The sequence below is a fragment of the Lepisma saccharinum genome, chromosome 8 (genome assembly GCF_977018435.1).
Source record: "Lepisma saccharinum chromosome 8, izLepSacc3.1, whole genome shotgun sequence".
NCBI classification, from domain to species: Eukaryota; Metazoa; Arthropoda; class Insecta; order Zygentoma; family Lepismatidae; genus Lepisma; species Lepisma saccharinum.
This window is the reverse complement of record NC_139236.1, coordinates 10,430,003-10,440,675: the sequence shown is the minus strand read 5'-3', so window position 1 is coordinate 10,440,675 and position 10,673 is coordinate 10,430,003. Positions and strand designations below refer to the sequence as shown.

The following is a 10,673-nucleotide window of genomic DNA, read 5'->3' as shown; positions in this document are numbered from 1 at the left end:
TAACTCAATTCAACGTATTTTTCTTTCCATTACATACATTAAATTTAAGAGGTAAATAAACCATTTAGGTTCTTTGTTCAAAATTTGAAATTAGATATGAGTTTGGTAACATATCGCAATTGATACAAGGGTTGGAACTTAAATAGTGGCAACACTGCTGTGGAGACACTATGCAATGGAATGTAGTAGTGGCGCTGATAGCACACGTTGTTGACATACCTACCTTACCTCCGAGCAAATGGACTCCCCCGTCCCACATCACAGGCAGGTGCACAAGCGAGGGAAACACAGTCACTTGTGAGCGAGCGGTCTAACGTGAAGGTCACTATGTTTTCCAAACAGGAACAACGGAGTTGGATCAAGATTGAATGTGCCAGAGGTCGTACATCATGACAGTGTCATCAAGGGCTTCAAGAGGCGTGCGGGGAATTGGCATTGCCGTACAGAACAGTGGCACGGTGGGTAAAAGCCTTCAACGAAGGTCAGTAAACTGTGGCAGACATGCATCGGGCAGGTCGTCCTAGCGTCTCTGAAGAAGAAGTGCAAGCTGTTGCCGCGTTAGTGGACAGTGATCGAAGCATGACGATTCGTGAGCTCGCCCACGAAACCGGATTAGCGCATACGACTGTGCTTCGCATCCTGAAGGAACGCCTGGGCATGCACAAAATTGCATCACGATGGGTTCCGCATGAGTTGACGGAAATTCAGAAATGGATACGTTACGACGCTGCTCAGACGCACTTGGAGCGCTATGAGCGTGAAGGTGAAGCTTTCTTACGCCGTATCGTAACACTGGATGAGACATGGGCCAGATCTTACGAGCCAACACTGAAACGCCAATCCAACGAATGACGTCATTATGGGCCGCCACGAAAGTCGAAAGTGCGTCAGAGCCTAAGTGTGGTGAAAGTTATGGTGATTCTCGTGTACGACTGTGATGGTGTTATCCTAACGCATTACGTTCCTCCACGGCAGACTGTAAATGCCCAGTATTACTGTTCATTTTTGGAGCATCAACTGCGACCAGCTTTGCGAAAGAAGCGGCGACACTTTCTGCGCAACCCCCCCATCATTTTGCACGACAATGCACGGGCGCATACAGCGCAAGCTGTGGCTGCTCTGTTCGGTCGATGGGACTGGGAAGTACTGTACCATCCACCATACTCCCCGGACTTAAGTCCTTGTGACTTTGATTTGATTCCGAAGATGAAGGAACCACTTCGTGGCATTCGCTTCAGAACTGTTCCAGAGATTCAACAGGCAGTAGACCTCTCCATTCGCACCATCAACAGAACAGGCTATGCTAACGGTATACTACGCCTTCCACATCGCTGGCAACGGGTTCTACACAACGCTGGTGACTACTTTGAAGGACAGTAACAGGTACAAACATGTAACTCTTGTGTATCGGTTGTGAATAAATAGTTGCCACTATTTAAGTTCCAACCCTCGTATATAACTCATATTGGTTCTTACCTAATTTTCTTTTATTTAATAATAGGTTCACAAGCATTTGATAGACCTGCTTCAGTTGAGTGAGCTGTTTTGCAAGTTTGCAGCAGACCTCGGGATAAATTTAAGCACAGAACAACAGAAGTGTCTGGATGAAATGACGGAGCAGTTTGAGTATGAAGTGTTTGGCCTTTTGAAACTTCTGTCAGGACTTAAATCTCGTCCATGCGGCACACACCTTTCCCAGCTTCTGCTTCGTTTGGATTTCAATCGCTGGTTTAGTAAGCAAATAAACATTTCTGTAACAGGAAGCACATACTCTGTGTAAATTTAAATTGTAAGCCATTCACTTATGTAAATACAAGCCCAAGTAATGCATTTTGTATCAGTAAGTAATGCAGTTTTAACATGTATTATTTTTCATTGTAAATATCTTGCAGAAATCAATTGTTTGTTACATTATACCATTAAACAGAATAAATATTTTGTAAATACTAATTTAAAACATTTTTTTAAGATTCTTAACTGGTTGATCAGTTGATGATAGCATAATCAACAATGCTTATGAATATGCAGGGTGTCTATAATGTGACGGGTGCAAAATAGCCTTTAAGTGCCGACGCACCCAAAATTTTAAATTCAATCAATCATTATATTAGGTGTCCCTAAAGTCCCATTACAATCAAACAACTTTGAAACCACATGACAGAGCAGAGTGGTTTGACCTTGAACACACGCAGAAAAAACTTTCAGCCCTGCTCTATGTCATGTGGTTTCAAAGTTATGTTTGACTGGACTTAGGGACACCCTGTACCATATAAACTTGTAATTTTCTTCCATAATTATGCCAATTTGTTATTGTTTGTATGAATTCATGAAACATTCAGTAAGTCAGTTTACCAGACCCTTGCACTAAATTGTAATATATTTATAGATATACTGGATCAATAATTTAAAACAATAACCAACCAATAACAGTGGTATCAGCTCAGGCCTTATAAAGTGACTGTTATTAACCAATACAGATAAACTCTCTGCAGCATGGTGGTCTGTTATTTCTTCCGACTTTACTGTATGGAGAAGTTTCACATTCTTTTCCTAATAAACTTTTACTTTACAAAAATTAATTTTGTGATATTTTTAGAATTAAACATGAACTTGGATCAACATTTGAAAACTAGAAGTGGTTATTAACAATGACCAGGTGAGAGAAGTGGAAATGTTTTCACACAAATATAGCAACATACAAATTTTTCACAAAATGACTCGGCAGAAAAAAAAAGTATGTTTGGAAAAAAATAACATTTTAATCCCATTTTACACACACACTGGAAAAATAGAATTAGTTGTCAACCACTGGATTGTCCTCCCACAGACAAATGAACCCATGACCCCTCGATTACAATAGGATAAATTTTTCCTTTCTGGTTAAAGAAAAGTGCAACAATAATGTAGTACCTTTATTCAATGAAGCATCCACTATCCACATGATTGACCATGAAATACACGTGAAAAAGACAAAAGTATTTTTAGATTAGTACTCTTCGTTTTTGCATTCAAAATACATATTCTGGTAACAAATGAGAGTTAAAATTATGTGACATGCACAGACCTGTCATGTGGCAAACTTTGCTCCAACGGATTCAAGTAATCTGAAATTAAATGATGGATCTGTGATTAAAACATCACAGCACTATTATCAGAATGAACTAATACTTTAATTAAACTGAACATATTCATTCACATGCATTGACAATTGCATGAATTATGCGAGGATGTACAATATTAACTTTTTCTTTTATTAAAAAATGCATTTATATCCTTCGCTTGGATTTCACTTTAGTGTTCATTGGACTACAATATTTAAAACAATATTTTTGAATCAATTCAAAATTATTGCCTGTGTAATACATTCACAATCACATTCTTATCACATCAAATCTCAATAAATGTTCACCCGTGTTCACAATTTCATCGATTCACATAAAAATATATCTGTATAAAAATGTTAAAGTTCTAAAACTTCTTCGCCATTTATGTGTGAATTTCCACATTCATTATCAATGAATGTGTCTATATTCCAAGTCTCATGCCGTGTAACTCCGACACCATTGAAAACACACAGAACAGCCATTGATGGAGTATACAGTAGATCTGGAAGGTAGGGAGAGTGTGAAAAAATATTAATTTTGCTGCTTTCCTTGTGCAAAGTAATTTATTGTAAAGCATTTTTATTATTTATTGAATGTTTGGAGTTAGGATGAGCCCCCCCCCCCCCCCCGAGAAAACTCCTATGCATTTGACCAATGTGTTTACTTAAAATATCGAAAGAAATGCAACACTTATTTATTTACTTGCACACCGCCTGTGTTTCATACTAAGGGTTAGTGGTAGCAATTAGGAGGCAGTTGTCCCCCCCCCCCTTTTTGCCACTTTGTCCCCATTCTATGCTATACCTTATGTACCAAAGAAAAGTAAATTGCTCTTGCTTCCCCTAGTTCTTGCACCTTGCCCCCTAGTTTTGGAACCCAATCGCTGCCACTGTTTAGTATTAGTATTTTCATTATATGAAAAACAAGGACTATGTTGAACATCTCTAGCACATGCAAGAATACAGAGATACTAATTGTTTCTTTTTATCATGTAGGCAAAGAAATTGCCTTTATTTTGATGTATAACACGTGTATAGTAAGACCAAAAAATAAATTGTTTCACATTGTTGAAAATCACATAAAATGCCCGGGTTTTTGAGTTATTGCCAATTTAAATACCCTGGGATTCAATGTGTTTCTGAAACAATAGGAGTGGATTGTCTAACATTTATTTCTTTATTTATACATTTCATTAATTTACTCTCCTAAAAACACATCCCTAAGGTGTGTTCCTAAAACAAATTAAAAATGAAATGTATTACAATGAAACCTTGCCATGCAGTTAAGTGGTGTTTTGATCTAAAATATACCAGTTTTTTTTTTAATGCTACTGTCACACAGCCCGATGAATCAATGTGCTAACATTTTTCACTGTCTCATGTTACAATCAACAGTGAAAATGTTCGATATTTTTACATTCTTTGTTAGTACTTTTAGTTCGTTTGATGAGATTTTCGGTCATGTTAACTTCACGTACATATACAGTCCCGTGCAAATTAATCGGAACACAGCAATTACATCCAAAAATTTACATACATACAACATAGAATACTTCAACTTTTTCAAACACATTTGTACATATGTTCATTTTTCACATAAGGTACAAACATATAATCATTTCTAATAGTTAATATGTCCTCCTTTTTGTTTTATAACTACCATTACACGTTTTGGCATAGATTCTACAAGCTTTGAACATATTGCATTAAGTTCATTATCATGCAACCAAACACGAACAAGAGACTCAATCACTGCTTGCTTTGTGGAACAGTTCAGTTTTGATATTCGTCGTTTGCAAATAGCCCATAAATTCTTGATTGTATTTAGATCCGGGGAGTTCCCTGGCTACTTTAACACTTAAATATTGTTCTCACTCATAAAATTCTGTACTTTTTTGGCAATGTGACAAGAAGCCAAATCTTGTTGGAAAATGCTGTCGAAAACTTCTCCTGGAGCACTGGAATAATTTTCCTTCTCAGAACATGTATGTATTTGTCAGCATTCATCATACCATCAATTGGCACTAATGATCCTGGTCCTTCATGGGTGAAGAATCCCCAAAACATCTTCTTGTCAGGGTGTTTTACGGTCTGTTGCAGATGTGCTGACGTTACAGATTCATTACTCGACCGACGCACGTATTGAACCCTCTGTCCCTGGACCTCAAAATGTGTTTCATCTGAGAACACAACTTTCTTCCAGTCGTCTTCTGTCCAATTTTGATGAGAACGGGCCCACGAGAGATGTTTCTTGCACATTGCAGCCGAAATATTATTTTCTTTTCTTTTTACTGGTTTCCTGGCTTTCCGTCCAGCTGCAAGAAGTCTACGTTGTACATTGGAAACGTCCAAATGCATTCCTTTGTCCTTCAATTCCCTTGTCAATTTCACTGCAGTTAGAGCCAGGTTTTATTTACTTTTACTGAGTGAAAATCGGTCATCATATGGAGATGTCTTCTTCCTCTCACATTGCCCCTTTTTATTAGGTGAAATGGAACAGTTTGTCTGTACTGCTTGATAATTCGATTTACGGTAGCTACACCAACAGAGCATTTTGCAGCTATCTCCCTTTGCGTCATAGACATATTTTGCGATAAATTCACAATCGCAGAATGTTTCCTAGGTGTTGTATCCATTGGCAGAATCTCACTGACACCTCCACCACAATTAGCCTACTGATTATATGGAACAAAATACACTTATGAACACACAAATATGTACACAAACGCAAAGGATCAATGCACGAGACACCTGACCGTGTCAACAATGCTCAAGTTAATGCACAGAAAATACAGGAGATAAAAATAACCACCGCGTGTAGATTGCTGCCACCTACTGGGAAAGTGCTGACAATTCAGACAAAAAAGGAACTTGTTCCGATTAATTCGCACGGGACTGTAGCTAATCAATATGTTACCCGTGGTCCACAGTGAATTCTGAACTACCAAGTACACACTTTTGATTATGTACAAACTATTTAATGTCAAGTGACAAACAAGTAGAATGAATCTCATAATATTTGCAGACTTTATGTACAAAATATAACTATATAATGTATATACCGGGCATGTATAATGCACACCCTGGTTTTTCATAGGAAAAGTGACAAAACAATTATATCTCGTATATAATGCACAGTATACTTGCACCAAGACATTTGAAACCCTGGCTTGGAGGCAGTGGTGCTAGTGTCGCTAGGCTAAGTTACGGGGAAGCGTGTAGTTCGCATATTATCTGAGGTTTCAGAAAGCTTAGTGGATCTATATAATCCAGGTTCAAAAAATGGCTTTCTTAGTTGTAGGTTGTTAAGCTGTTTCATTCACTCCACTTCAACCATCCTTCGTGTATTCGCTTCGTTCCTGAGATTTCATTCACACCACTTCAACCATCCTTTGTATATTCGCTTCCATCTTCAGGTTTCACCCACATAACTTCAACCATCCTTCGCGTATACGCTTTCTTCTTGAGATTTCAACCTCTCCCCTTTAACTATCCTTCGTGTATTCGCTTCGTTCCTGAGATTACATCCACTCCACTTCAACCATCCTTCGTGTATTCGCTTCTTTCTTGAGATTACATCCACTCCACTTCAACAATCCTTCGTGTATTCGCTTCCTTTCTGAGATTACATCCACCCCACTTCAACTATGCTTCGTGTATTCGCTTCCTTCTTGAGATTTCAACCTCTCCACTTCAACTATCCTTCGTGTATTCGCTTCCTTCTTGAGGTTTCATCCACTGCACTTCAACCATCCTTCGTGTATTCGCTTCTTTCTTGAGATTACATCCACTCCACTTCAACAATCCTTCGTGTATTCGCTTCCTTCTTGAGGTTTCAACCTCTCCACTTAACTATTCTTCGTTCTTCTTGAGATTTCAACCTCTCCACTTCAACCATCCTTCGTGTATTCGCTTCTTTCTTGAGATTACATCCACTCCACTCCAACAATCCTTCGTGTATTCGCTTCCTTTTTGAGATTACATCCACTCCACTTCAACTATGCTTCGTGCATTCGCTTCCTTCTTGAGATTTCAAGCTCTCCACTTCAACTATCCTTCGCGTATTCGCTTCCTTCTTGAGGTTTCATCCACTCCACTTCGCCCACACTTTATATAATTAACTTCTTCCTCGAAATAGGACCTACAGTGTTAAGTGGAGTAGAAAAACAGTGTTGTGTGCCTCCACCGAGTGATTGAACTCCGAACCACTTGCGTAAGACGCACTACCACTGCGCCATCTAAGTAAGTAGATTTCCGCTACCACCCAACTGCCTCCAAAAAAGAGACAGTTTATAAGGCATTCACGATCATTACATAGTTAAACTAATTAATATTCTGTATACTTTTAATGATTCCGTTTAGTGCATTCTTAACTGCACGATATTCATGATAGCATTTTTAAATTTAAATAAAAAACTGTTGTCTACTGTTTTTGTAAATTAATAGGCAAACTGTTACATTTTAACGGTAGATTATTGTAAATGTTATGGTAGCGTCTAACGGTGTGGGCGTACTCAGAGACATTCCCGAGAGAATTTGTGATGTACTTTAGTGAATCGTTGAAGCTGATGTCGCCACTGATTGCGGACTGCAGTATGAATGAACCGGTTTGTCGAAAATGCCTCATTCACGGCCCACGCTACGCGAGAGCTGGCCCCCGAGGGGGAGGCACATGTGATGGTCGTCGTGGGAACCGATGCCAGCAAATGCGGGTCCATCTTTTATGGATAGTGGCGCTGAGTTCTGCGTCGGTGGGCAAGTGCACTGAGACGAGATTGACGCAGGCTAATTCTTTCATCATGCGTATACACTTTTTGTATGGGCAGGCACAAGTACTATTTTAGGAGAACGTAACGGTAAATAACCAGTTTCCAAATTCAAATACTTAGGAGTAATATTAATTTATTTCTCTCCACCCATGCAATTATATACATACATACATACATACATACACACACTTTATATATAGTCTAGTGTGGTTGGGATTGTCTTGTGTAGTAGTTGTGCTGTCTAGTGTGTTTGTGTTTATCTTGTGTAGTAGTAATGCTGTCGAATGTGTTTCTGTTTGTCTTGTGTAGTATCGGTGGTGTGTATGTATGTGTCTTGTGTTGTAATTGTGCTGTCTAGTATGTTTGTCTTGCCTTGCGTAGTAGTTGTGTTGTCTAATTTGTTTGTGTTTGTCTTGTGTAGTAGTTGTGGTGTGTAGTTTGTTTGTGTTTATATTGTGTAGTAGTTATGGGGTGTTTGTGTTTATATTGTGTTATAGTTGTGATGTGTTTGTGTGTGTCTTGTGTAGTAGTTGTGCTATCTAATGTGTTTGTGTTCATCTTGTGCAGTAATTGTGCTGTCTAATGTGTTTGTGTTTATCTTGTGTAGTAGTTCCTCCATTCATATTGGGGGTTAGGCGTAGAGCTGACAACTCTGCACTGTAAAAAGCCATGTCAAGAATCAGCAATATAAGGCCATGGATGTTCCCAAGGTAAAATATTCCGGAGGTAAAATAGTCCCCCGTTCGGATCTCCGGGTGGGGACTACTTTGGGAGGTCCCTGGACTAAGGATAAGATCTACATTAGGAATAAGGATATTAAATTAGGCACCTGGAATGTTCTGAGCCTTTACCGGCCTGGGGCATTTCAGTGTACAGTTAATGAGATACTTAAGTATAAATTAGATGTAGTAGCTGTCCAGGAAGTTAGGTGGCCAGGAGAAGGGAATTGTAAAACTAAAAATTATACTTTTTTCTATGGTGGTACTGAAAATCATAATTTTGGAACAGGCTTTTTTATAAATAATAGAATTATCTCAGCTCTTAAAACAGTAGAATTTATTAATGATAGGATATCATATGCAGTTTTACAGGGTAGGTGGTGTAAAATTATTTTAATAAACATACATGCACCAACGGAAGATAAAGATGATAATACTAAAGATGATTTTTATACAGAGTTAGAACAGATCTTTGATAAATTTTCTCAGTATGATATGAAAATTCTGTTAGGTGACTGTAATGCACAGATTGGCAAAGAAGAGACATTTAAACCTACGATTGGTAAAGAAAGTCTTCATGAATTAAGTAATGATAATGGTATAAGATTGATTACTTTTGCAACCTCAAAGAATTTAATTGTGAAAAGTACCACTTTTAAACATAAAGATATCCATAAATATACCTGGTCTTCTCCAGATGGTAAAACTCATAATCAGATAGATCATATTCTCATTGATAAGACAAGACATACTAGTATAATTGACGTTCGTACACATAGAGGTGCGGACTGTGCCAGTGACCATTATTTAGTAATTGCTAAATTAAGAGAAAGACTCTCAGTGTTAAATCATAAGCAACAAAATCTAAAAGTTCTAAAATTTGATACAGGAAAGTTTACTGATGAAAGAATTAAGAAAAATTACCAAATTAAACTGTCAAATAGATTTGATATTTTGCAGGATTTAAATGATGATGAAAATATAAATGAAATAGACGTAAATAAGAATTGGGAGCACATACGTAATGCAATAGAATCAGCAGCTAAAGAAAGTATAGGATACTATAAACCGAGAAAAAGTAAGCCATGGTTTGATAATGAATGTCATAATCTAATAGAAATAAGAAATGAGGCTAGACTTAGGTGGTTAAATAACTCTGATGATACAAATCTAAACAATTATAATAGAATAAAGCGAGAAGTTAACCGAACGTTTAGAAGTAAAAAAAGAGATTACTTGAAAAGCAAAATTAACGAAATTGAAACAAAGAGCAAAAATAAAAATATCAGAGATTTATATAAAGGTGTAAATGAGTTTAGAAAGGGGTGGCAACCTAAAGTAAACTTGATAAAAGATAAAGACGGTGATTTTCTTGCTGACCCAAGCGATATTCTAAATAGATGGAAGAACTACTTTAATGACCTTTTAAATGTCCATGTAGGAGATAAATCAGTAGTGAATGAAGTACACACAGCAGAACCTTTAGTTCCAGAACCTAACTTGACTGAAGTTAAAGATGCTATTAAAAGGCTAAAGAATAACAAAGCACCTGGCATTGATTTAATACCAGCTGAGTTAATTAAATATGGTGGAAATTCATTAATATGTCAAATTCATAAATTAATTTGTTTAATATGGAATAAAGAAGAAATCCCTCAACAGTGGAAAGAATCCATAATTGTCCCTGTGTTTAAAAAAGGTGATAAAATGAACTGCAATAATTACCGTGGAATTTCTCTACTCTCAACAACATACAAAATATTGTCTAACATTCTTTTAACAAGACTAACCCCATATGCTAATGAAATTATAGGTGATTATCAATGTGGATTTAAACGTAACAGATCAACTACAGATCAAATTTTTCACATCAGACAGACACTTGAAAAAAAGTGGGAATATAATCAAAATGTCCATCAACTATTCATTGATTTCAAAAAAGCATATGATTCGGTCAAAAGAGATAAATTATATAATATATTAGTAGAGTTTGGAATACCTAAGAAGCTTGTTAGTATGATAAAAATATGCACCAGTGAAACAGAAAGTAAAATTCGTGTGGGTATTAATATGTCTGACAAA

The 10,673-nt window shown here is 37.2% G+C and overlaps 1 protein-coding gene across 1 annotated transcript; it reads left to right on the top strand.

Moving 5' to 3' along the window:
- The first annotated feature begins 501 nt into the window (after window positions 1-501).
- LOC145991349 (histone-lysine N-methyltransferase SETMAR-like) lies at window positions 502-852 on the top strand. Its single transcript, XM_083127350.1, has one exon. The coding sequence runs from the start codon at window positions 502-504 to the stop codon at window positions 850-852; it is 351 nt and encodes a 116-aa protein (XP_082983476.1).
- Window positions 853-10,673: the final 9,821 nt, after the last annotated feature.